This window comes from Parambassis ranga, chromosome 6 (assembly GCF_900634625.1).
Source record: "Parambassis ranga chromosome 6, fParRan2.1, whole genome shotgun sequence".
In the NCBI taxonomy this organism is placed as follows: domain Eukaryota; kingdom Metazoa; phylum Chordata; class Actinopteri; family Ambassidae; genus Parambassis; species Parambassis ranga.
The window spans coordinates 10,794,075-10,822,006 of record NC_041027.1 but is presented as its reverse complement, the minus strand read 5'-3'; the positions used below and the strand labels follow the sequence as shown (position 1 = coordinate 10,822,006).

Here is a 27,932-nt window from a genome sequence, read left to right as displayed (position 1 = left end):
CAGCGTTGTGAAGGAAGTGGGTCTTTGCGTCCCACGCAGAGGAGGGTTTTCCGGTTAAAGTTTCCTTTGTGATTCGGAAGTGGCGGTGTGTGATGCCAAAGCTGTTTATCCTTAACAGACACAACAAACAAGTGGCGAACATGATAAGTAAGCATGGATGCGTGAGTTAAATAGACATTGCGACATCAGGAGTTCGTTTGTAGTGAGAGAAAGAGAACCGCAGCGAGACAGACAGGAGCTACGCTGAGGATGTAGCTAGCTAGCGGTTAGCGGTGATGCCTGGCTGTTATGGTATGCTAACGCTTGCTAGCTAGCTAACTTGGGGTGTCAGACTGTCTGCAAGTCAGCAGGGAAGCCGAATATGTTTCAGAAGTGGTCGGATACTATGAGCTAGGATCGTGTACGTGTATATTGTTTGCATTCATGATGTAGATTGTTGGCGATGCTAAAAAAAAAATATATCCAGGCTTAGATATTGTTGTTTACTCCCACTCTGACAAGCTAACAATAGCTTAGCATGTCTGTCAGTTTTGGACAGTGACAGCTGTAGACTGCGGCCCCCCTGTGACATCTGTGTGAGAGGCCTCCTGAAACCATCAGTTGTCATGTTTCTGTTTTTAACCTCCATACACAAAGGCCTTCTTGCACATGCCCCAGATACACTGGAACACACACTGCTGCTGCAGTGTGATAATGCACTGCTGTGTATATACGTAATTCTCTGCTGATTGTTTTTTGTGTATCTTCTTGAACAGAGCTGCTCGGAGGTCTGTCCTGCTGAAATGGGAAACCCCTCTTTCAAGGTTTTAAAGTACAGGTAAGCAGTAATTGTAGTGTGTATCTTGTCTCTTTATGACAGAACAGTTGGCAACCACATCCTTTCATTGGTTGCTGGGAACCTGTTGTAATTCTTGGTAGTGGTTTTCCTGTGTCTGATGGTGAAACTCTGTGAAAAGCTGCCGGGATGTGCGTACCAGTGTAATTGTGATACAGATCTGACAGACTAGTGTGGGCGTGTAGAGAGAGAGAGAGAGAGAGAGGAATGTGTGAGTGAGTGTGTTTGGTGTCCAATCTTCAGTGCATTGCACCAGAACAGTTACATGCTGCATGTTTGAACAGAAGTTTTGTTTTGTTGGGGAAATGATGTTGCAGCGAACATCTGTGGACTTGCACTGGACACACTCTATTGAGCTGTGTAACATCATATGTCCGTGTTACCGTCTGCTCCTCGGCTTTAATGCTGGATTACAAAGCAGAGGCAAAAATATAATAAGGGCCCACATTTTCTCACTTGTCTCGGTGACAGGAGATATGCATCTCAAAGTGATTTGTTATACTGCGACAGAGATCACATGCAGAGACGCATATTATCTCACCATCTCACACAGTAATTCAGCAGACTGTTGCAGTAATCTAGAAGAGCTGAACAATTCCATCGCAAAACTCCCTCGTGTGTTGTGGTTCTTGGCGGCAGATGGGTCACATGATCAGATTATTATTATACTTATTTAGTTTTTATTCTCCTTATGTAAATAGAATCTGCTAAGCACCCACAAAAACAGCATTTCTGACACCTCTGTCATAGAAAACAGAAAAAAGAAGTTGCAACTTTGACGCTCACATGGTGCTATAGCTGAGAATAGATCTTCACATATTTGTTCAGCTCAAATTTCACTGCAGTGTTTTGTGCAAGTGGAGAATTTACTTGAGACGGTCCGTAGCAGCATCGCTGCTTGATAGCTTGGCTAGTTAGGCAGACGGCGTGAGCCAGACACAGCAGCATTTGGATCCCTTTAAGCATCTTTGACGATCTAGCATTCTTTAATTGATAATATATGTGTAATAACTTGAAAGTTAACCCACCTGTGTTCTCATATGTTTGTATATTTTCCACAAAATTGATTCCATCAAAATAAATTCTGCAAAAAAGACTTAGACCATTTAAACCTGACATAATAATAAAACACCTACAGTGAGCCAGACATCAAGTAAAAATGTCGTGTTCATGTGGTTAGTGTGCCGCTATTCAGACATGTCCGCCAGCATTTGATGGTGAGAAAAAGCAGTGACATCAGACAACACTGCCTCATTGTTTTCAGGCCTGCTGGGCAGTAATGACAGAACCCCCGTCAGAACCCCACAGCTAGGAAAAAAAAAAACACATATTTGCAGCAAAGCGCAAAAGAGAGATAAAAACACAGCGCAGCAGCGAGTCCCGCCTTTGTAAATGATCATTACTGATCAGCTTCCCCATGTTACTGGGCCTGCTCAGTTCAGACGAGTGCTTCACAAAGGAAGAACCTGTTAGTCCAGGCTCAGTAAATCAGGAAGTCTAAATGGCCAAACTCTGACAGGTTAGCTTCATCTGAAGCCTAACCACTTATTGTTAGTGTGAACTCGAGTGTGAGTCACACTGATTGACTGATTTTGTGACACTTTTATGAACACTGGAGCAATGACACCATGTTTTTTTTAATGATACGTTTGTTTTGTTATAAACAAAATGTGCTGAATCTTGAATTCCCTGTATTGAGGCTTGAGGAACATGAACATGGAAGCCAGGCTTTTAACAATTAGCCAAATTTCAACATGAAACAGAAATTTCAACTCTTCACGTTGTCTCGCAGCCAGACCTATTCAGCACAGAACACATACAAACAAACAGGTTTTATTGCCCTTCTGTATGAAACACTTTAAGCTCTAACGGTGGCTTGTTAGATGAGGTGAATGTGTGGAAATCACACTGAGGTCATTAAGAAGTAAAATATATAAATATCTATAAATGGCCCTTTTTAACACAGCGGCCACAGCAACAGTTGTAAAAGCTCAAACATGCAAATCCCTTCTCTACAGCCCTGCATTCTTCTTCTCTCCCAGTTGTTTGTGTGTGTGTGTTTGAGTGAGACACAGAGAGTCAAGCTATTTGACTTGTTAAAGCCTGTACAGCTCTCTGGGTACCATTTTCATTTGTTTTCAGTGCATGTCTTTGCTGAATATTCAGCCAATAAATCATTAAAAGCAATAAATAGATGACTTGTTAATATGTTTTAACAGAAAGCCCTAAAATACATTGTTTGTCTGAGGATTCAGAGATTAGGTCCATGAGCATGTTTTCCATACAAGGCTACATGCCTGAAGGGAGAACCAACGATATGAACATTTTTTTTTAAGGAGACATTACAGTTACATTTTGATATTCCTATTCTAGGTCTGTCTGACACCATGGCAACTCGAGAGTCACACAAAGGGGAAGAGCCAAGTCCCGTCGGCAGTATGGAGGTTGCTGCGACGCCGGGTTCGGCCCCGAGCCCTCAGAGCGAGGCGGTGACCAACGAGCTTCAGGAGCTGTCCCTCCAGCCTGCTCCCAATCTGCTGCCACTACAGGAGCGGAAGAATGGTGAGAGAGAGCGATGCACCAAAACGTTTCGACATGAATTTAATGCCTGTGTTGTTTCTGGCTTCCTTAGTGTTAGGTGGGTTAGTACGTTATTGCAGACGTGTGGGGCACGTCGTGCATATGCTGCTGTGTTGGAATCTTCCCCTCCTGCCTGAAATGTTGCTTTCATCACAGGCTTTAACTGGTGTTATGGGGGCAAAATAAAGACAAAATACATTTTATACTATCATCTTCTTGCAGATTCTGTGTTCACTGCACAACACTTGGACTACAAAATGTATTTTTTAACACTGCGGACCAAGAATTAAACCATGTTGTTTTTGCAGATATTCTTCCTGGCTGTTTAGGCACAATTGTGATAAATCTACAGCTCTCACAGAGCAGCGCTTTCGCTTCGACCATAAGTAAATATTTTGGTCTAGCACTACTCATCCTTTACAGAAATGGCCTGTTTCCAACTAAAATTTCTCCAAGCTGCAAAACGTGTGCTTGGAGAATATGTTACATAAGTTGAGACTAAATGGAAAAATGGAAAAACACTTATCTGAGGAGGCAGAAGTTAAATGTCATGTGTGCCTGCACATCTTGTTCATTTGTCAGCACAGAGATTACCTCACCACCACAGAGGGCGTCTAAAGGCAAGAGAGACATAGAGATTTAAGTGCCCAGGTGAAAATGTGTGTGCATCAAAGTCTTCAGAATGAAGGGAGTGAAGAAGCTTCTGTACCTAATTGGCTTGCTCCTCTGCGCTGACCTCCTGCTACAGTAGATTAGAGCGTGCTGCATGTTTGCTCCGTGGACTTAACACTTCGGTTTTGTGTCCGGGGTTAGTTTAGAGCTGGGAGCACTTGGGTCTCTGTGCAGACAACCATGCAGCAGCTTTGTTTGGTTTGTATCATGGTAAAAATAAGTTGAGTTTTATGCACGAAATACTGGGTTTGTTTAGGTTTACAGTGCAAATTATAAGTGAACCCAAGAATTTAAGACAGGCCAGTTTGGGGAGATAAACCCATTCATTTACTTTGTTGATCAAAAGAAAATAAATTAGCAAGATCTTAAGCATAACAAAGAGTCTGGCTGTTTCAATCACTATGTCACAATAACACACAGACCATTAGCTAAGCAAAGATATCAGAAGGATCGGCCATGATGGCTATTGTTCCAGGCGGGGCGTTGGCTGTATCGGTTTGATTGACATGGTGATGATTTGCCAGGCAATGCAAGGCTGGACCAGTAAATGATTTACCATCTGTCTGGCAGTAAATCAGCAGTGGTACAAAAAAAAAAAAACACACGCACACAATACAGCTAACTTTAAGACTGCTGTGGGGGTAATGAAACGCGGAAGATGTATTGTTCTTGTATACATAAAGAAAAAAGTAGTAATGTTTATATCAGTGAAGAAATGTTTAAGAATGGTCCTGTGACTACTTGTCACAGGACCATGTTTACCTCACAGGGAGACACAAAGACACACACCATCTCTCATAGCCTCAGGCCACCACTCCCAGATTTAAACAACCCCTGCTCTTGTTGGCCTGTTCCTTATTTCTTTCTGCTAGCCAGGAGGAGACATGTTGCTGCAGACACTCCTGCTGTTAATCTGGCATGGTGGATGCTCTCAGAGAGTTGGATGGATGCATTGCATGTGACTGCATGTGCATTTCTCTACGCATGCATGGCAGTAAAACAGAGCGGCGTACCCTTATAGCACAGCTTATCAAAGCTTTATCTCTAACGCTGGATTATGCAATGTGTTTACTGCACAAAGTTCCTTCCTCCATAATGGATGAGTGCTGCGAGATCCATTGTTAAACACACATGCCGTATGTGTATATATAAAGAAGTGCCATGTTTTTCCAGGAAAAGGATCAGAGACAGATGTTTCAGCGTGTATGTGTGTGTGAAGGAAAGAGTCGGCTTTTGATTCTAGAAATGATGGCCAAGACGGACCTTTAAAAGCCATTCACATTTCCTGTCTTCCCAGTTACAAACTCGCCTCTGAAGTCACAAACAAAAGAGCTCTCAGTATGATAATCTGACTCAGATCATTTAAAACTTTAAGGAGGTGAAGTTAGTTCAGTGTGGGCTGAAGCGGCAGCAGCAGCAGCAGAAGAAGGAGGATGTGGAAGCGGAGAGGAGGGGGAGGTCATGTCTGCGATGGCAGTATTGCATAACTTCTCAAGAGAGGGAAAATGGAAAGCAAGAAAAGAGGGGGTGTGTTACTTGTACTTAAGGAGGTGAGGCTTGGCACCAGGAAGATCATGTTCTTTTTTTTCCATTTTTTTTCATGTCTGAACTGGCTTAGAGTGCAGAGGAGTGACCAAAAGTTGTATTTTACAAGAGGAGCTCAAGAAAGTGCACAAGCGCAGGAGAGAATGGAGGTGTAACTGCGGAAAGACTGGAACCTATGGGTGGACCTTGTTGTTATCCAAGGAAAGCTCAGGCACAGACACAGACCTACACACACCCTCTCTGTCAGGGCGTGCACACACTTGTAGGCACTCAGTCAAGGCAAAGGGAATGTGAGGTGCGTTGCTACCTGTGGAGTACCAGCTGCCGGTGAGAGGAAAACGTGTTTCATGTGGCTTTTTTTCTGTTGCTGGACTTCTCTTCAGCTTTCTGCTGCTGTTGTGTTTTTTTGTCCCCCTCCACACACACACACACACTATTTGCTGTGCTTGTGTCGGGAGCATGAATTGCTAATCTTGCCAGGAAGGTGAAGGCTTCCTTCAGCATGGTGCAGAGGGATATGACTATCCAGTCAGGTAAACTCCCATTCAGTACAGCATCTTCTTCATGTGTGTCTTTCTTTACACAGTACGTCTGTGAGCATGCGCATGCATCAGTAATTCTTAGGTGTATTGACACGGCAGAGCTAAGTGTTGGTTTGCTTGAAATATCCACTTGACGTTCTTTTATGAGACTGAGTTAGTGGAAAATGGGACGTACAGGACATTATTGTTAAAGGAGTTTAAAGGGTCCCCAAGACAATGGAAACAGGTGTGGTCAGGGTCTCCCTCCGGATGAGCGTGTTGGACAGGTTGAACACTGTTATTAAAAAAGGGGGGCAAATGAAGTTCCACACATGACTTACAGCAGCTGTCAGCTGTCCAGATGAGAACTGGCCAGTATCCAGACTGAGCTGGAGGGATGAGGGTTAAGCTAAGGGAGGAGCTACAGAGCCATGACCTGGGCTTGCTGACGGAGACTATAGCTGGGGGGGGGGGGGGGGGGGTAGGTTATAGACATCACAGACTCTGCTCCAGATTTAAGTAGGAATGATCCACTCAGTTCAGTCAGAACAGATTGTTCCAGATCACAAAACTAACTGTGTCTACAACAAAGGAATTGGTTGAAGTCAGACAGTCACGCAGAAGGCATGAAAACCAATGTTTAAGCATGATGTGACCAAGTAGGCAACCGATACACTTGCAACTTGCACATGCTGTAGTGTAAGGGTTAGGAGTTAAAGCTGATTTCAAATTGTCAGGGCCTCACTGAGCCTTCTAGTCACAACAAAGACACTATTTTGACTAGAACTAGCAGCTGGGTTTGAGGCATCCTCATGTGCCGCTAGCTGCTGACCATAGAAACTGCATAAAAACAGGGTGTAGCTCCTAGTTTCATGCTGAAATTCCTTCTGTGAGTTAGTGGATGTGGCTCATTCAGACTTGTAAACAAAAACAGATAAAGATCACACGCCTGCGTCCCCACCCTTTCATAATGACCAGTGATGGGCCATAGCTCCACACCTCCTGTCACGCTGTCATGTTGATTCATTAGTGCAGGCTGTAGTTGGCAGGATGCAGAAGTGATCTGTGTGCGTCCAGAAAATTAAAAATGCTAATGCGATCCAAACCCACACAAGCAGGCTCTCATGCTGTTGGGCAGTATTTGAGATGCGGTAGCTAGATATGTTTGCTTGGCCAAGGCTAGCTTAGCCCAGCAGTGATTCAGGGAGGCTGATGGTACTGTTATGTAACGGATTGGGAGGCTGCCAGCAGAGAGGCCTCAGAGCAGAGAGTAGGAGGGGAGAGAAGAGGGAACAATGAGATGGAGATGCTGACAGATGGCAAGGAAGAGGAGAAACTAGTAAAGTCAGTGAAGGAATGTAAGGAAGTGTAAAGAATTTAAGAAGATTCCCCACCAAAAAATACAATAAAAATGGAAAAGAGGTTTTTAATCATATTCAATCAAGCAGATGTCGCAGACAGACCATCTGCACGTCTGTTTTCCTTATTCCAAAGCAACTCAAGTTTTCAAAGATGTACGTCTGTATGCTAGACGGTGTAAAACTGCAGCACAAATCTCAGCTTTCCAGCAACATTACCAAACAGATTGAATATAAACAGGCGACCAGATGCTATAGTGCTTTGTGAATGTAAACAGCTTTCAGTGTCATTAACGTACAGGCAGATACATATTTGTGCAAATGAGGCAAGTTTTGCAACAAGCTTAAGTCATAATATGGTCAGCACACACACACCCACACACACACACCCACAGACTATGCATGACTCACCAGTACACACACACACACTTCACAGCCCATGTCAGTGTCAGAACCTGGACGTGCACTTACAGGATTTGGTGGTCTTCCATTTTTCCCAGTATGTCCTCCTGACACACAGTATTTCAACAAGCACTAACACACTTCACGTCTTTGATTTGTGATCCAGTAAATTCCTGTTAGTTAATGAGAAGTGGGAGAGCATAGCCAAACAGCCTCACTTTTAGATGTGTTGCCTGAAGCCAAAGAAAAGCTTCGTAGGTCTGCTCGTAGCAACAGGAACATAATGCTCGCACACCCACAGGTACAAGCCCACTCATGTTGCTCAGTGATCTTTAAAGACACTTTTTTTTTTACAGTCTTCAGTCCTACAGAACAGACTAAGAGCAGACAGTCTGTAAGCATGTCTTTATTTTTTTACCTATGGTGTGATGGGGGCTGAGCTGCACAACAGATTCACATATGTGCATTTATAATTGTGTTGTGGGTTGAAAATGAATGCAGCATCTTGTGTAGAGAATATGATACAGTGTAAATGTGCTTAAAAATGAGGCTAAATCACAGTCTGCTCCTAATCTAAAACGCTTTAAACTCAACATTTATTCACTTTTAAAATGTGTGAATGAGGGTTTGCTCATGTACACACAGGCGCAAACCTGCTGCAGCAGCAACACCACACCAGCAGAAGACATGTATCCTCTGCTTAGTTTAATTTGCCGTGTCTCCAACTCATCCTGCTCCTGGTGCTCTGAATAATAGAACAGCCATTAGCCTGTGAGTCACCTGCCAATAGCAAATATGGCGCACTCAACGTTAGCGGATGAATCTAGCAGAGGTCACTGTGAACTGACGGGACTCTTGTTTCATTCAGATGACTCAGACATCAGCCATTAGAGTGACAGCAACAGTAAAAATGAAGGCTGGAGGCTATGAAGGCTGCATGTTTAAGCATTTTGGTTATAGGTGCAACACACTGCATCTAGCTACATTAAATGGGAAGATGAGGGCATTTTGTGAGCTATGAATTTCACCCAAAAAGATTGAAAACATACTTGAGAGTAGTTTGTGCGATTCAAAGTAAGACTCAAGCTGTGGAGCTGAAGGATTCGATGAAGTTTTGCACCACGTACACCTCATTTTGCACCTGCATATCACTCAACTCTCGTAAAAAAAAAAAAATAGAAGCCCATGTCCCCGTTAAAGGTCTGTGTCTAATAAAAACCCTGACGCTGAAGCAAATTAGCAGCCAGGCTTTTATTAGATGTTATATACAGTAACAGAAAGAGGAGAGGAGGGAAGGAAGAGGCCTATAAAACCGCAAAGAGCAACCTGAAGAAAAACACACACACATGCAGATTTGATTAAAAAAAAAACATGTGCTTCTCTGTGGCGTCATTCATTCATCTGTCCTCAGTGAAATTCTTTTATTTATTTATTTTTTTGCCATTTGTGCCTAGGAGTCTGTTGTTGTAGGCCTGAAGTTGGAAAAACAGTTGTAAAGGAAGAGAAGCAAGCTGTGTTTCCTCTGTAAGTGGGGCAGGAGGTTAGGGGGTTCGTTACATTAAAAATGATTTTCAGATGTTGGAGTTATGTAACAGTCTGTGTTACAAAGCTGTCACCGCTGCACAGTGAACACCCCTCTCCAGCTCCGGTGCTCTGTTTTCCCTCTTTTTCTTGCAGGGGTCTATTCCTGTCTGAAAATCTCATTTTCTGAGCACCACCTCCCCTCTTCCTCCTCCTCCTCCTCCTCCTCCTCCTCCTCCTGCTCTGTATAGTGAAGGCTTATGATACCAGATGCTAACAGCTGACAGCTGGCCTATGGCTCTATTTCTCACTCAGCACTTGTACTCTAATTGACTTGATGTTGTCACCAAAGCCCCTTTGACAGTGTTTACCTGTTAAAATAAGACTTTCAGACATCATTTAATTACTTTATCATTTAGCATTTGTTCATTGGTGCAGCCTTAGGATGCAGAGAACACTACAAGGGATGTAAAAAAAAGTTAAACTGCAATATAAATAGCATACTAGACAGCTGGCAGTGGCACTAATTTTCGTTTGTTTTGGCAGCTGACAAGAGAATAAAATATCATTTCTCTGGGGGACCAAGTTTAAGTTCAGCGTTAGGTCAACTTCACATTATGCATCTATGTTATCCTAGAAGGACTTGCTTCATCTACAAACACATGAAGACATGGCTTGTAATCCCCTGGCAGTAGATTTGCCTCTCTCAGGACAAACAGTGAGGAGTTTACCTCAGTAAGTGCAGCCCTCTATATAACATTGTTTACGTTCGGGTTTCGTGCCAAATTCCACATCCTTTCCTCATAATTACGCACATGGCTGCCATGGAGTTACAACTCTCTTCAGCGAGGAACGTCATGGTTAGGATATTATTAACTACGTTCCTCAGACTGCATCTCTTTACAGTTGAAAATGTCAGTGGATCGAGTGTATGAAACCCTCAGCCCTGATGTCAGAGTTAAATCCGAGCCAAATGCAAACAGTGCTGGTAAATTCCACAGCGGGGCATACGGGGGAGGGGGGGGGGGGGTGTAGCAGGAAGTAAAGGGGAAAAACACCTTCTGTTTTCCATGCCGGAATGTTAATGGTTGGTCTGACCTGAGATAGATTGACACTTGTTGTCGTCTTTTGCTTTTTCAGACTGAAATGATTGGGTGGAGCTTGCGGAGGCGACTTAATGTTGTGGGAAGGTTAATATCTGTTGCCAAGAAGGTCAAGTTGTTCCAAAATCAGGATAGGAAATGACAAATATTTATTATGGCTGCACTACAGAAAGAAGGATTTTTTTCATTACAAGACCTTCACAGTAATTATAGACAGTCTGGCAGCACAAGAAGTTTTTTTTTTTTTTACATTTCATCTGTGCCTGGGAAACTGGTGAAACATTTGTGCTTTTGAGCCACGATGATGAACATAAACATGTCTGTTTATGCTGTGTGTACGTTGCTGAGATTGGTCGAGGCCACACAGCGACATCTTAATCCCACCCTGTCGTGTCATCTCTGTGTTTTCTGCTCAGACTGTGAATCATGACAGCAGCTGGACCTTAACCTCACACTCACAACAGACAGTAATTGTAGTTAACAGACAGGCGTTTGTTCAAGGCGTTGTCTGTGTGTATTCAGTTGCACTGTGGTGTGTCACCTGTGTGATAAAGGTGCCACGAGTTTTGATATTTAATATTTATACTCAGCCACTGTTTGATTAATAGACCGACTGTTCTCTGTGATGCACGCATGATGAAATGAAAGTTATGAAAGCCACTTGTCTTTCATTGTGCCTAATAAAACATTGATTTTATGCAGGGAAATGGGATTTAATGTTTTCTTGGGTGCATTTGCTGGCTGCGATGTGTGTGTGTGTGTGTGTGCCTCAAAGTAACCTTACCCTGTGCGCACACAGGTGATACCAAGCTGAATATAGCACCCTTATGGCCAGCTGGCCTTGCTATTTAAAACAGTGAAGGGGGGTGGGGGGGTGGGCTGTGGCCTCGGACAGCGTTTACCATCAGCATTCTACAGGAGGCAGAGTTCAGTGGAAGGCCTGAACCACAAAAGAATCAGAAAATGCAAGCAGCAAGACGCACACAGTACAATATGAGTCATTCCTTTCTTAAAATATGTTTCCTCCTGTGAGTTAATGTATAACTTATCCACCTCTCACCAAAGGCAGACTGATCAAAACGTTTCAGAATTCTAGTGGTGATTAGGTATCAATCAATCCATTTGAAAGTCAGAGCGGGTGATTCATCCCAGTATCAGATTTACTCAAACATCTTTGACAAAGGTCAATTTCGATTGGATGAAGTCATCACTGAAAACCGTTACCGCCAATTCCACGTGTCCAATAAAAATTAGCTTGGCTGAGTCACTGTCTTGAGAGCAGGATTGTCGGGGGGAAAGTGTTTAGGAACATATTGTCCGAGCAGCGTGGCCGTGATTTTGATCAGTATGCTGTGTTTGTGTGTATGCGTTTAGCAGGGAGAAGGTTTGCATGTGGCACAGCTTGTAACTGTGAATGAATGGCAACAGCTGAGCAGGAGAACTTTATCGGCAGCTCTCTCTGCTTGTGTGTGTGTGTGTAGTTTGTGTGTGTGTGTGTGTGTGTGACTGAGAGAAAGAGAGAGAGAGTCAGGAGGACCTGCAACCAGAGCAGTCTCACTGGGGACTCTCTCTGCTGAGCTCACTGCTGTCCTCTCTTCCTTAGCCAGTGGCCTCTTTTCAGTTTCCTCGGATCTATTGTTGTTTTCGTGTCACGACTAACCCTGGATATCTTTACCCTCGGCTCTCTGTGAAACTGCAGATCATTGCCGTCGTGACTCGCCGGCTGCCACTGCAAGAAAAGGAGAGAGCAGGAGAGAAGCTGAGACAGACTAATCGATTACTCTGATACAGAGGAGAGGCACTGGGAGAGGAGAGCAGAGGCAGTAGCAGTGATTTTCCTTGCCCTTTTGGTTTAAAAGGAGATATTTGACTTCTATGGGAGGCGTCTGCAGCATTTAATCCACAACTTTACCTTGAGAAGAGAGGACAGCTAATTGCATTTGCAGCTTTTGACACATCGAGGACTCTTCTTCAGTCCTTTCTTTTTATATTTGGGACGTTGGAGGAGGACCTCTTTTTAAAGTTCAATGTTTACCAAATTTAATTGATCTCATTTCTAAATGATAATGCTGGACACCAACCACTGCCTGTCCTTCGAACCCTCCCCCTTGGGCTCCCCTCCAATAGCAGACGACATAGAGAAGGAAGGACTGAAGATGGATCATGACAGACTTGTCTATCACAGCCTGAAAGAAGGTGGGCGATCTGGAGGCGCACGTAGAAAGCAGAGATATCTGATATGATTTGTGTTTATGTGCCTCAGACTGCATTTACATCTAATGGCGCTTTGTTAAAGATAAGCGTTTTGGTTTACTGGCTAGTATGAAACGGAAGGAAGTCGAAGTGGTTGTGTGTTCTATCTGATAAACCCTTTTAATAGAGCAGAGTTGACCACTTAAGTTTGAAGCATGTGCAGATGGAAAGAATGAATGTTGTGTATTTATTTGATAGTGGTCATCTCCTACAGTGCTTCCCATAGTGCATTGCTGCATTTCTTGCATTCGTATACCAGTAGATTGGAGTGAAACCCAGTAGTAGGTGTATCACTTCATAACAAACGCTACAACATAGCAACTGAATGTCCTTTTAATAACTCATTTATCTAAATAGAGCTGTTAGCAGATATTTAATACTTTCAATTTTTAGTTCTGAGTGTTTATGCATTTCTTAAATGTGACAAAGTGACTCTTCTTGGAGATACATCGTGTTCTACAAACTCACGGCAGCCAACAGTGACATAATATCAAAAATTGGGGGATGCAGCCTAATTTGGTATGGTCTGTGGTTAGTGCAGCAGTAAAATAAACTTCAGTGTGTTTATAAGAGACGTTACAAGGCCAGAGTCACAGATGACTAAGTGCAGATGAAACAAGACATTCCTGTGAGGTTAGAATGATTGAAGATGGAGGGGGAGGAGAGAGGAGAGCAAGGGGAAAGAACTTTATAACAAAAAAACCGAAGAGATTCTCCTGTGCGACGACAACAACAGCTGACATCATGGCACATATGTGGACCACAGGTTCACGTGCGAGTAAATGCTGAGCTCTTTAGAGGCACGCTTCAAATCCAAACTGCAGGAAGCCATTAGCTTTAAGAACTTGAGTCATGTTCCCTGAACTTTAAGGTAATTAGTATTCACTGCAACTCTCCCTGTTGTCATCTGGCTTCTCGACATATTGCTGCAGTGTGAAGGCAGTGGGAGTGATTCCAAGGTGTAAATGGCTTTAACCTTGTATTGTTTGCCCTTTAGCTTCTTTCTATTCTCACTGATGTGCGAAACACTTGCTGTGGGTCAGGCGCTGCATTCATCTGTCTGTCGAACAGATGCAGTCAGTCTGTGCCACAGTGCAAACGATGAGCTCATGCAGGAGAACAACTCTCCCGATGCGACATTTCCAGCGGCCAATGCCAAGTGTAACGTACATCTGTGTGGCTGGTAGCGTTAGGCGTGGCAGTGGGGTCATGTATGTTTCCGTCTCGTTGTGCCCACTTTTTCACCCATTGAGCTTTTTTATGTGTGTTGCAACGGTTGGTGTGCAGAGGCTCAGTTGTGCCAAGGCCCGGCGGGGTCTTTGGGGACAGTGATGAACTCAGACATGTTAAATCAGATCTACTGACACATGAGCGCAGCAGGGTTAGCCCAGTTGGCTACCACCACCATCCTGCCTTCACCTCAGTGGCCTCCTCCTGCTCCTCTTCTTTACCTTTCTAATACAATGCTTGATTATTTAAGGCTCTAAAAACTGTTATTTTCTCTCTTTAAATTTCACTGTGACTGACTTTGAGCAGCAGTTTGCCAGAGCGTGGAGAAGTGCCCATTGTGTGATCACAGGTTCGATTGAGCAAAGTGTCCTTGAGAAAACCAGCAGACTGCTGTGTCTGCTGTTGTTTCCTTGTTTGCTTCATCTAAAAATCTCTGACCGTCTCTCTGAATCCCTCACTATCTTTTTTTCATGACTGCAGAAGTGAGCTCCGGCTCTGGCCTAGTATCCCAATAAAGTTGCCCTGCCTTTCATCCTTTTGCTTAAATTAACCGAAATGGCCTTCAAACCTGATTTAAGTTCCGGCGTGTGTGTCATAGTCTCCAATAAGACAAAAGGCACACTGCTCAGTCACACGCTAATCTGCACAAATCATCAGCATGTGTTTCAGTTGTGAAACCATGAATTCTCATGGTTGTGTCTGTGCGCTGATTGTTTGCTTGTAAGACTAAGAGTCGTTTCTAATGTTCCATTTAATTTGTATTCCATTTCCACTGCTGCTATGCTACACATTGATAGAATTTCTATCAATTATATCAATAACGGTTTAAAGTTTGTGCATAGTTGTTATTGCTGCTCTTAAAGTGGCACACACTTTCCTCACACAGACGATTTCAACACATCTGCAGCTTTTCACACATCACTAGCATGTAGGAGGTGTCACTGTGCCACTTTTGTTAAAAACATTTTTTTTAAGAAGTGGTTATATTAACACTTTATCATTGCACTCTTGCCATTACACGCCAAATGGACTATTAGAATGGACAAAACATTTAGTGTTTCCGAAAAGAGATGAGGAATAAAACAATAGGAAAGGAGGTGCAGGAGAGATAAATAAGTTAGTGCAGGGTCCTGTTGTGTGATAGATGATGAGGAGGGGCATTGGAGGGAAAGTTTAAGGTTCTGTTTCCCAGAATAAACCTCTTCCCTGGAAGTGATAAGTGCTGTGGCATCTTATCCTTCATGGCACAGTTGGTGCGTGTCTGCGTCTTGTTGTATTTGTGTATTTGTGGTGTCTGTGTGTGCGATTTCAGGCAACACGTGAGCCGTTTGCCTGTGCATTTGGCACAGGGGGAATATATTAACCTCCGAGCTGCAGCACGGGTAGGGCACACTGTGTTGTCTCTGCGTTGGACTGACATGTTATTGCTCTGGTGTTGGACTGATACTTGATGTAGAGCATACGCACTAGTAAAAATAACAGTGGGAAGCTCGGATCGCCAGCGAGGATTCACAGCCAATGTTCGCCGCACAGGCTCTGACTATAACTCATGGGACTCAGTGTGCTGCTGCCCAGGCCTGAATTGTTTTGTCATAACAGAGGGCCTAACATAGCAGCAGCTAACAGGTTAGCTAGCCTCCGAGCACCAATGATGTCACTTTGTTAGTGACAAGGAACAGGTGCTGCTCGTCCTCAAAGTAGCAGACATAACCCTGGCAAAAAAATGCTTGTGAATCTTCTGTGGTGTGTTCCACTTGACGCACACACAGCTTCACCAGGGACAGCTGGTGTATACAAAACAACGCCCTCATCTGAGTGAAGGTGAACTGAAAGAGTTCAGTGGTCGATATATAATTTGTCAAGCTACTATGAAATATAGCAGTTTCTAAAAGCTTACAAACACTGTCAAAGCTCAAATTGCAGCCTCGCTGCGTATCTCTATCAGGAGACCCTGATGGGTTTTGTTGTCGATGCCTGATGACTTCCTCAAACTGCCGTTGTGTTGCAGTAAAGATACAGTACTAAACAATCCGACAGCTGTCCAAATTGAATTCATTTTGTGAAATGCTTACCCTTCCTCTGATTATTCCTAATTTATTGATTTAACCTTCACTCGGGTTGTGAGGGTAGGATAAAAGCTAATAAGTTTAACTTTAATAGCAACCACAGGCCTGGCCTCCACAGTCATTCTGTAACTCTGTTGTGAGCAGAAAGGTCAAACACGGTCCTGCTCCCTTTGTCCAGCAGTGTGTTCCTTAAAAACTCTCTCTCTCTCCAGGCCTCTGCGTTATGTAACAGCCACTTCCTGTTTTGAAATGACAGCAGAATCAGTTTACAAGCTGTATTTATTCCTCTCAGCCACACTAATCGAAGCTGGTATTTTTTTATTTTAGACCACGTTGTCATCCTTTTTCCCTTCTTTATTTTTTTAGCAGCCTTTCTCAATGCTCATTTATACATACACATCTGTGCACTCATGAAAAAAAAAACAGAAACAGGAAGCGTGTAGTAGTCTGCACACACCCTCCTTCTACCCGCCTCCTATGCAACTTCAAAAAAAAAAGAAAAAAGGAAAGAAAGAAAGGGGGAAATTGAGTATGAAGTGAGTACCAGCGAGTGCAGGTCCTCCTTATGTCAGTCCAAACACATCTATGTGCTTTTAGCTTATTATTTACACAAATGTCGTGGATGGACTGTTGATCACGAGGCTTTTAGAGCTCCGAGCACCGAGCTCCATCACTGCAGTTTGCGGTTCGCACCGGTCGTCACTGACTGACTACTTTTCTTCTTTCTCCCCTCTCTCCTCCGTCTCCATGCAGTCCTCCAGCTCAAACTTCAGCAGAGACGCACACGAGAGGAGCTGGTCAGCCAAGGAATCATGCCGCGTAAGTCTGAGAGATTTTTTTTTTTCTTAATCAAATATATTCTATGCTGCAAACACAGAAGTTTGATTGAATGAGCACACACACACACACACACATGTGGTGCTAGTGATACCACATGCACATTACAGAAAGACCTCGAACTTCTTCTATCTTCTCTTAGAAATAATTTAGTGTGTAAGACACACACCGTGCACACAACAAGGGCTGTGTGTCTGTGAACTTGAGCTGAGGTCAAAGAGTTAACCCTTTCATGCTGCACCATTAGACAGTACACCAGAACCCATCAGAGACTGCCTAGTGGCATCATCCTCAAACTCACACTGACTTAAGGATGAGACATAGTGAAGGGTTAAAGGTCTGGGTCACTGTGAAACAGACGCTGTTGGCTAACAGTCATGCTAATGATGATATTTTCATACAAATCAGCCAAATGGGGGGAAAAAAGTACAACATGTGGGTCGAAAAAAAACTTCATTTGGACTTCACAATTTTCACTTAACTGCAGCTTGACTCACTGCGGAGACATACATAAATATAGGTTCATTTGCAATATCTATTAAAGTATATGTCAGTATGTCTACGCACCATTTGTTATCAAATAGGGCAGCTTCCTCTTTTTCAAAATCCACTTCCTGTTACAGAGTTCCGCACCTCACAAGACCCAGATATCATTTTTTTTCTGTTTCAATATAGAACAGGACAATGTGTTCCCATTAAGTATCATAGATCATGTATAGTTAATCTTTTGTAAGTGATTAGAAGCAGGCGGGGAAAACAGAACATGTTAGCAGAACAACTAGCAGGTGTAGCTTCATGCTCACTGGAGAGCAGGACAGCCTGTAACCTGCTACCTGACCTCCAAAGCAGCATCCGCGCTAAAGGATTTTCACACCACTTAAAATGTCAGTAAACTGGCTTAGTTGGCATACAGTCATGTACAAAGGTCTACTTCGGAGCAGAGAATTTCTAAGTGGAGACGCAACGGCTGGTTTTAGTGGGTACTAGCATCAAGTCTCATATTCACTTCGTCAGTAGTTACAGTAAATCTTTCTGTGTCCTCCTTCTGCAACAGGCCCTGTGCCAAAACCTCTGCTGCTTTGGGATCAGCATGTTCTCGTGGAGTGCTTCACTTTCAAGCTACTCCTCTGTGTAAATTCATATAAGTGAATATAAATAATATAACAGAAGTTTAAATTGGATTTTTGAAAGATTGCGTCCAGGGTAATGATTTTATGTTTTTATGTTTTGTTTTTATTTTGACTGGTGCTCTGAGACACTGGAACACGGCGCAAAGGTGTCAAGGCCATGTCTGCATTATAGGACAGTGAAGATCATATGAACTGTGTGGACTTTAAGCTTCACACCGTTCTTTAGTGGCTGTTTTTTTTAAATCATAATGATGTTCAGATAAAGTCATTACACATTTAATGGTTAATGAATTTTCCTCTCAGTCCCTTATGTTCTTAGTGATGTGTTTTCAGCCATGCTGCTGTGAAGGGATCCATTAAACGTGGGAAAAAAATAATGAGGGGTCAGTTCTTTGGTGTTGGCTTCTCACTTTGGTTTTGCAGCTGTAGGCGGTGTGAATGTGTAACTTTCCATTACTGAACACCGTCTAGCTTTTCTTGGGCTGGTACCTGCAATTAAGCAACTGTTCAAGTTCAAAAATAGCTACATTATGACTGAGGGACGTAAAGATGACAGTAAACAGCACTGTTGCCTCACAGCAGGGGAACCTGGTGTCTGCATGTTCTCCCTGCTCCTGTGTGGAACCTAAGACTTCGTTTTTAGTGACTCCAAATTAGTTGAATTGGTTGTTTTGGTCACTGCCTGTTATTTGTTTTGACCAATAAAAGGCCGGCTAATATGATAACCAGACCTCCTGTCTTAGTGATGGTGGCTGCTGGATGTAGGTCTTCTTTGAGCGTCAGAGGTCGGGACATGAGGATTGCCTTCCACCCCCCGCTCCCAGTCATCGGTGGCACACATACAGCAGTTGATGTCAGAAAGTTCACACTTGCACATCCTTGGCAGGGATTTCACCAGCTCTTGACTAATCAAGCGATTACTCTGTTACATCATCGCAACGGCCACTGTCCTCCCAATATCCTTCCCCGAATATAGAGTGGACATCTGTTTAGCTCTGCATTTGTAATGAAAAAAGTCTCTTGATGTTTTTGATAAATGATAGGAAGAGATGAGATGAGGAAGTTTTTAATTCCTTGCATCTGAATTAGCTTATTTTCCTCACCCAAGATAAAACAGAATTTAATATTTGATGTTTTGGAGCCTTCACAGTCGCACACAGAACTTTCAGATACAGGATCTGGGCTGTAACTGGCTTGCTTAAAGTGACATAAATACACATTCCTAAACATAGACCACATAGATTTGGACATCCCCACCCATACACTACGTAGGTACATTACACACTGGCTGAGGGCCGTGATAAATAGTACAGTTTCTTTGCGTGTGTTCAGCAGTCCATCCCTCTGTCCACACTCTCCTCCATCTCCTCGCTCCTTTTTTAAAGATCCACTCCAGACTACTGTTCATCAAGAATTGATGTCTCTCAGATTCCCAGCTTCATTCCATCTATCAGACTTAATGCAAAGAGCTAGTCTCTGAAAGAGCCTGCTATATATAAACCTTGAAATGCAGCACTTTATTCAGCACGTGTGTAGTATTTTCAGAGTTACAAAAAAAACCATCTTGATGCAGGGTTATTGTGCTATGTGCAAGAGAATGACTAGTTGAGCTGCCTGTGGGGAGACTGGTTACATTCAGTTTCATAAAACTGCTGAGTAGTTTTGGAAAGCTCGTGTTCATGGATGAAGTCATGTGGTTATACGAGCTGTGTCTAAATATTTGCTCACTAACTCACTGTCATTGACTTCACACACTTTTTGTATCTGCTTCAGCGCAAAAGCCACAATGATAACAACGATCGTAACATGGCCGCCATGCGAACAGGCCTGGGAATCTCTTGCAGTAACAATTTACTTACTAATGACTGAGGTGGCCGCCGCCGCCGCAGTAAACATGCTGGCTAGCTGCAAACAAAGCAGAGGCCCATCAGGCTACTCAGCTGCCATCAAAGTGTATGGTTCAGAATAGCACTCCTGACCTTCTCTCTCAGCAGCCACTTCTGCTTTGAGTCTGTCTTGCACTATAGCTGTATCTGTTCTCACATTGTCACTCACTGAAAGAGCATCAGGACTCCCATCAACAATCTGTCTGAGCTGCATTCGTCTCCGTCTCTCTCTCTCTCTCTCGCTCTGTGCAGCTTTAAAGAGCCCTGCAGCCTTTCACGAACAGCGGAAGAGTCTGGAGCGAGCAAGGGTGAGTGTCATGAGGTTCCCGCTCTATCAGTCTTCAGGTTTGAAGCAGTCAGATTGCTCAATATCAATCTTACTGAAGAAATTTCATCTGTGACAATGTGCTAATTGCTAACAAAAAATGTGTACGTACACAGAGTTCTGTAATGACTTGTTGTATTTTCTTATCTTTTTTGTCGTCTTTCCTTCATATTGAACCACTTCTTAATGTACAATTGTGTTGCCCGACCCCCTCAGACCGAGGACTACCTAAAGAGGAAGATCCGGAGTCGTCCTGAGCGCTCTGAGCTGGTCAGGATGCACATTCTGGAAGGTGAGTTCCCTCTGCATTATCAGAATTCATCTCTGGTTCAAGGAAGCGCACTGGAAACTAAACACAACCAGTTCCTTGTAATAATAATGTTAATACATGGTTCCTATTTCACATCTATGAGTGGTCTAAAATGTCATTTTGTATCATTTGGTGGCTCTGTATAAAAATTCTAAAGTTTCACAGGTTTTCCATGAAGTGACCTGCTTACTGAATACTTCGTGTTCTACGGGTCATATATAGCTTTCATTTGTGTTATCAGTTTTAAGCAGCTTCTGGTTTGTTTTTCCATGTAAGCTTCACATCAAATAGAGGTAGTGCTAAAATAGGTCAAATCTATTTGATCATGTATACATGATGTCTTTCTTTGACCGTCACAGAGACGTCAGCAGAGCCGTCTCTGCAGGCCAAGCAGCTGCAGCTGAAGCGAGCACGTCTTGCCGACGACCTCAATGACAAGATCTCTCACAGGCCCGGTCCCATTGAGCTGGTCCACAAGAACATCCTATCTGTCAGCTGCCCTCTGCAGGCCTCACTACTGGGTAACTACATGCACCCATGTACACATACACGACGTCTCGCTGACATCACATGCATTCATTGCAGATATTATAATAACCGAATTGTTTAAGTAGACATACAGTCCACAGACATATCAAATAAAGCATGCTGCTGCATGGATGCATGGATGCACAAACCCTCACGTACATAGCATATAGCAGGACTCAAAAAGAAAACACTGGACCTGTTGAGGTGCGTTCAGACTGCAAGTTGAAACATGTTCACTCCCACCACTGAGATGTCATTGTACTTGTGTGCAGTTGCACCATCGCTAAATCTGGACTTCCGTTCAGCCAGAACACACGTCACCTGAGTTAATTGCAACATCCAGGTATTTGCACACAGGTGTAAAAACATGCACATGAATCCACCATCTCAGTAGAATGTCAAACTAACCCCACACAGCTCTGTTACAAACATGAGAGCACTGTTTTGACATAGTCCTGTTTTGAAACATTATATACAGAACATGCAGTGTTGTTTAACTTCTCTGAAATTAGCCACTGCCAATTGCTAAACAACAATGACATTGTTGCACATTGTAGGGGAGCCAGGAACTGTGCTGTCACAATTACAAGATGGCGCCACCAATAAGGTGTTGAAGTGAATCTCTGAACATTTTCTGCTCTGTCACAGATTCTCCAAAGGGAGCCGGAGGAGAGAGCTCATCTTTAGATGAAGACAGCAGTGATGCTCTGTCACCTGACCAGCTAACCAATCACGACTCTCCCCTGAGTGCCGTCCCTCAGCTGTCCCCCTCTGATGTGCTCACACAGAATGGGGACATGTCCCCCCCACAGGTACATATCGTCAACTGTATTCAGACTATTTAAATTCATTTAAAAAATGATGGGCTAACTAAACTAAATATGCTCTCACTAGTTTCTTACACAGCCCCCACCTCCGCCTCCACCGCCTCCACCACCTCCTCTTCAGGTGAATGGTGCAGATTCCCCCCCTGTCCTAAAAATAACGAATGGGACAACGATGACATCAGCATCTTCACGCCACTCTACTGGACAGGTCAAGGTGCGCTGGCAGATCATGACCTATAAATAATTGTGACCTTAATCTTTATTTATGGAGCAGTCATAAGTGTTGCCCTTCCTCATTTCCTTTATTTTTCCTACTTCCTCCTCCTCAAACCCTCATTTCTCACGGTTTTCTGTCTGCAGTCTCAGGCCAAGAGTTCAGACCGGCCTCCACAGAGGAGTAAGAAACAAAAGGACAGCAAACCGAAGGTCGGCAAGGTCTTTGTTTCATTTTCTTTTTAGCAGAAACTGACACAGGGTACTTTAGAACTTCAAAGGTTTATTTAAAGGCTTGAGTTGTCTCTTAACAATGTATTTTTTTTCTGGTTAAAGGTGAAGAAACTGAAGTACCATCAGTACATCCCTCCAGACCAGAAGGCAGACAAGGAGCGTCCGCCTCAGATGGATTCGTCCTACGCGAAGCTCCTCCACCAGCAGCAGCTTTTCCTGCAGCTGCAGATTCTAAGTCAGCAACAGCAGCACTACAACTACCACACCATCCTGCCCGCACCTCCCAAGTAAGCGTCAAAGACGGATGTAGAAGTGTGTGCGGCGTAGAAGTGGAAGATGAGTAATTGCAGTTGATTTTTTTTTAACGCTAAAAACAAGCTAAACCAGTTTGAAGTAAGAAGCACAGTTGGCAGACCGTTCTCATTATGACTTCCTGTCACTCTGCTGTGGCTTTTGTTTTTTTTTAAAGCCCGGTGCTTAAAGCAGAAGTCTGGTCTAACAATGATCGGTTAATATGGTGGTAAACATATGTGACTTTTATAAATGTTGTAATTTGTTTTGGAAAACAGAAGTAAAAACAGAAGAGATATTTAAAGTCTTCACTTTAACACAGCAGGCAGTGGATGATGCTGGCTTGCAAATTTACCAGTTTTACATTTGCATTAACAGCTGAACAGACGTCTATCACCGTTTTTCCCCGCTCTGTCTGATGTGTATGCTAATAAGTCTTTTATGGTATTGTACAATCTTTATCTTCCCCTTTAGGCCACAAACCGAGCCAGCAACAACCAACTCTGGCCCTTCCCCTTCCCGCAGTGTTCACACAACGACCACCACAGCACCTTCAGGTCAGAGTGGGGCGGCCCGTCAGAGTCAAACTGCAGCAGGGGGAACCAAACCAGCCACCTTGCCAGCCAACCTGGATGAATTCAAAGTAATATAAACATATATTTAGGAGGAATGAAGCGTATCTGCAATGGTTATGTCCTGAAATCTATGCTAAGATATTTTCCTTTGAATATATGTTAAACCCTGGATCATTGCTGCATTTTAAAGGCTTGAAGTTTAGTTTGAGAAAAGGCAATTATTCTGTTTACAAAGCACCTATATGCCCTTTATAAAGTTCCATGAGTGCCTGTTCTCAGTCTGACTCTTTGCCTGCTCTGGTTTCTCATCCTCCAGGTTGCTGAGTTGAAACAAGAACTGAAATTGCGTGGTCTGACCGTCTCAGGCACCAAGAATGACCTCATCGAGCGGCTTCGTAATTACCAAGAGCAAAACGGAGGCACAACAGGCGCTTTAAAAAATGGCATATCGCAGCCGAGCCTGCAGGGCACGAACGCAGCAGTGACCAACACCACGTCCTCTCCAACCACAAACTTTGACCACCTGTCACAGGTGGTTCCTGGGCGCATTATGCGATTTGGCAGCACCAGCTCCAGCCCCCCGGTGTCGCCTACGCCATCTGAGAGGTCGTTGGCTGGCATGAGTCCAGATGAGACGAGCTGTAACGGAGACATGTTTGGAGAGATGGTGAGCTCTTTGTGCTGATCTTTCATTGTTGACACATCTTCTATGCTCCTGATTATCTTCTTCTTCTTTTCCTAATGTCCTTCCTGTGTTTTTTCATCCATCAGGTGAGCTCTCCCTTGACCCAGCTCACCCTTCACCCCTCTCCACAGCATCCACCAAATATCTCCCCACTCTCACAGCCTCTCTCTATAGTCAAAGAGGAGATCCAGAGCTCATGCAGCCTGTCCCGGTCTTCACCTGCCTCTGTCCAGCCTCCAGAGCCTCTATCTGGCATAGCAATGGACACAACTTCTATGGACAAAGACCAGATGCTTCAGGAGAAGGACAAACAGATCGAGGAGCTAACCAGGATGCTGAGACAGAAGCAGAGACTGGTGGAGACCCTCAGGTCCCAGCTGGAGCAGGGTAAGATGGCAGGTGGCGTAGTTGTGAAGAAGGAAGCAAATGACAAGAGCAAAGCATCCCCAGAAGTGAAACTCCAAACTTTAATAAAAGCGTCAGCCATTCAGCCTCCCACGTTCCCCAATGGTGTCGTCTTGAAGGTGAAGAAGGAGGTGGATCCCGAAGAAGGGATGGAGGGAGTAACAGAGGAGGCCCAGGCCAAGAAACCACTCCAGCCTATGCAGTGCTCTCAGGAGACTCTGCTCAGACTGCAGCAGATTCACCGGCTGCAGGTCCAACAAGCTGAACAGCAGAAACAGCAGCCACAACCAAAACAGCAACAGGCGCAACAGCACAAAGTGACAGAGCCTAAACCGAACCCTCAGAAACAACAACAGCAACAGAAGAAAGAAGCTCAAATCCTGCTCCACCAGCAGCAGCAACTGCAGCAGCTCATCATACAACAAACACAACAGAAACAGCTCCAGGCTCAGCAGAAGTTAGCGCAGCAGAAACTGGCCCAGCAGAAGCTTGCACAGCTGAAGCTGGTGCAGCAAAACCAGCTCAAGCAAACACAAGCGCTGACCCAAGCTCAGCAGAAGAACCAAGTTCAGTTGAAGCAGGTTCAGGTGCAGATCCAAAACCAGACGGTAACAAGTCAGAAGCCTGCAGTGACCCAAAGCCAGCAGAGGAAGCAGCTGAAGGCTCAGCAGAGGCAGCAGCAGAAACAGCAGATGGCAACGGCCTCCACACAACAGGTAGACCAGTCTGAGAGTTACCAGGAAAGCATGCATGGATCTAACAGTGTTGATACACTAAATTTAAAATACTACTACTACTATAATATTTTAAAACGAGTACTATGGTTTGGTTTCTGTTTCCAGGTGACTCCAGTCATCATCAACCAACAGAATGGCACTCCAGTCCACACACAAGCCATTTCATTAGACCTCCTCAAGGCCAATGGCACACCCACGCTGGTCACCGACAGCAACGGCAACCACTACCTGATAGCTCTCACCAGTCACACCACAGACGGACAGAATGGAGTGTCCTCATTGGCCAAAACCAACGGACGCATCACACTGCAGGTACAGGACTGAACATGAGGGTTAATGATAATAATAACAGTAGCACTATATGACAAACTGTTTGATCTGTAACTTTTCTTGTTCCTCAGAGACTGCAGTCAACCCCAAGTAAACTCCCCAGCAATGACAGCCAATCAAAAGAGCAGCCCGAGGCAGAGCCTGAGAGCCAGCCAATCAAAAAGGTAGACTGATGTTTTACCCGTTTTAGATTTTATTGCTATAAATACTATTGTATTGTCTGTCTGATGGAGTAGTTGTACAAAAGCCACAGTCAAAGCAGTAACATCATCCTGCCACAAGGTGTCCCCATGTCCCCACCGATGTGTTCCATTCTACATTTTAAACATGTCACTGTCCTCTGCCCTCAGGGACAGAAGGCAGGGCTACACTTGGACACCAATGGTGTCCCTCAGGCCAGCCAGTCAGTCACTGCTCCGCCCAACCTGCAGCCATTCTTCGAGGACATGTCAGACAACTTAATGTCCTCACTCAAGGTAACACCACCACCGCCTCCTCCTCCTCTGCTCTCATCTATCAGCATGTCATCTCTGCCACTCATTCTCCCACTCCACACATTGTCACGTGTAACTGTTTCTTCTCCTTTCTTTTTTCATTTCTTCATCACTCCACCCTGACAGAGAGAGGAGGTGTGTCTGCCTTATGACCGGCACACACTGTTCACCCCTCCCTCTCCCAAACCCAACACCTCTTTTCCTTCTCAGCGCTCCAAAGTATGTCCTCCAGCATGTCCTCTCTGTCCATCTCTTTGAGTGCTGATCTATTTTTCTCTCTGCCTCCATTTTCCATCTTCTGACTTTGAGCTAATTTTACTGAGCTTAGAGAACAATTAGAAAATGAACTATGTGTTGTTGCTCTCTCATGTAGTTTTTCTACTTTCCTAATGTAGTTTTTTGCTGCACTTTCCGTTAGCAGTTGTGGTAAATATGTAAAAGAGCTGCAGGACATAAATAGTGACCTGATGCCCTGTTGCTTTATGACAAACCGAAAACACTTTCACGCTGTGATATAAACATGACAGCTGGGTGGATGCACACATTTCTTTTAACCAATTTCCTCCAGAGACAAAAAAAAAAAACAGAGGAGGCCATCAGGCTGTGTTTGCAGGTGTAGCTGGCGGCTGATGAATAACATGTCCCTCTTTCTTAGCAGGAGAATGGTGCGAACAGCCAGCAGATGGACGACCTGTTTGATATCCTGCTCAAGAGTGGAGGTAAGAAACTGTGAAGCTTAGTCAGAGAAAGACATTAATAGTCTGTCCGTCTGTGTTGACGACGGTTTTCTCTGTCTTCCACCAGAAATCCCCAGTTTCAAGGCCAACCCAGACCCTTCCCTCGCCCCTCTCCACTCTGATCCACCCTCTCCATCTACCGTCCCATCCCCCCTCCATCTCTCCCCTCCCACCCCAACGGAGTCCCTCATCTCCCCTCAGCCCTCTGTGGGAGAGTCCTGCACTGGCAGCACTGGACGCCTTGAAGACTTCCTGGAAAGCACCACAGGCACCCCGCTGCTGGGCATGGAGCCAGACGGCGGCCTGACGCTGATCGACGACCTCCACAGCCAGATGCTGAGCACGCCCAGCATCCTGGATCACCCTCCCTCCCCCATGGACACATCTGACCTGGGGTTCTCCCCTCATTCTTCGGGGCTGGACTTCGGTGACCCCACTCTGGACAGCATGGACTGGTTGGACATCTCCATGGTGGGGAGCGCAAGTGGAGGCAGCGAGGGCAATGGAGGGGGGAGAGGAAGGGGAGGAGTAGCAAGCGAAGGAGATGGGGGGACGAGTTTAGCCCCGCTGGCACCGCACACTCCTCCAAGCGTCTTCTCTGCAGATTTTCTGGACAGCACGGACCTGCAGCTGCACTGGGAGTCCTGTCTGTAGCTTCTCATACAGACGCGCACACACGTGGTCGCTCACACTGTGTACAGGCTCCGTCTTTATTTCATGCACATACAGATACCTTCTCTATGCTGTCTCTACCACTGCGGGGGTCACTGGCACATGCAAACACACACATTTACACAGTTGGCCTTGTCTTTCACTGGCTGTTAATGTATGCAAGGCGGGAAACGCTCAAGTTACATTCAAAGGAAGGACTTGAACTTATTGGACCTGAAGTGGACTTTGTGAATCATTTCCTGTGTCCTGACCTGCATTATATAACCAGGTTCAGCAAAAAACTGTTGGTCACTTTAACCCATTTCAACCCTCAGTAAACTGCCTGACAGACTAAACCTGTCAGTGGGGTTTACTCTGCGTGTGTCAGTGCCTCCTAAACTTTGCACTTATGCTGAATCTGATTCGTTTCAAAAAGGGGGTGTTCAGATAAACAGCCAAATTTTTAGCTCTGAGTGAAAGCCACCATGTGTTCTGTTGATCAGCTGAGCCGTTAGTGGTGTGCAAAGAAAGAAAGGCAGCTGTTGGCGGTCTCAACATGGCAGCCTGAACCCCACCCACACTAGTCAAAAAAAAAAAAAAAAACACAACCATCATTGGTTGACAGTTGCTATTGAAATGCAACCATATCAG

At 44.4% G+C, this 27,932-nt stretch overlaps 1 protein-coding gene across 12 annotated transcripts; it reads left to right on the top strand.

The window, feature by feature from the left end:
* The first annotated feature begins 2 nt into the window (after nt 1-2).
* Nucleotides 3-27,932, top strand: mrtfab (myocardin related transcription factor Ab). Of its 12 annotated transcripts, none has more exons than XM_028408828.1 (20): nt 3-147; nt 756-817; nt 3,209-3,397; nt 16,840-16,905; nt 20,192-20,247; nt 20,481-20,556; nt 20,934-21,095; nt 21,751-21,914; nt 21,997-22,143; nt 22,290-22,355; nt 22,479-22,663; nt 23,142-23,310; nt 23,559-23,909; nt 24,014-25,048; nt 25,175-25,381; nt 25,471-25,563; nt 25,750-25,875; nt 26,020-26,112; nt 26,552-26,612; nt 26,698-27,932. In XM_028408828.1, exons 3-20 carry the CDS (start codon nt 3,223-3,225, stop codon nt 27,282-27,284), a joined length of 3,819 nt encoding a protein of 1,272 aa, XP_028264629.1. In that variant the 5' UTR covers nt 3-147; nt 756-817; nt 3,209-3,222; the 3' UTR covers nt 27,285-27,932. The 12 variants fall into 12 exon arrangements, with proteins under 12 accessions (XP_028264629.1, XP_028264628.1, XP_028264627.1 ...); XM_028408827.1 differs by having other exon boundaries at nt 26,549-26,612; XM_028408826.1 differs by having other exon boundaries at nt 22,290-22,364.

Bases quoted from the DNA above. Each gene is read 5' to 3' on its own strand.
- mrtfab (XM_028408825.1), top strand. From the start codon at position 3,223: ATGGCAACTCGAGAGTCACACAAAGGGGAAGAGCCAAGTCCCGTCGGC. The intron at 22,664-23,141 runs GTAAGCGTCAAA...CTTCCCCTTTAG, and splicing joins ATCCTGCCCGCACCTCCCAA to GCCACAAACCGAGCCAGCAA. The intron at 25,876-26,019 runs GTAACACCACCA...CCACCCTGACAG, and splicing joins ACTTAATGTCCTCACTCAAG to AGAGAGGAGGTGTGTCTGCC.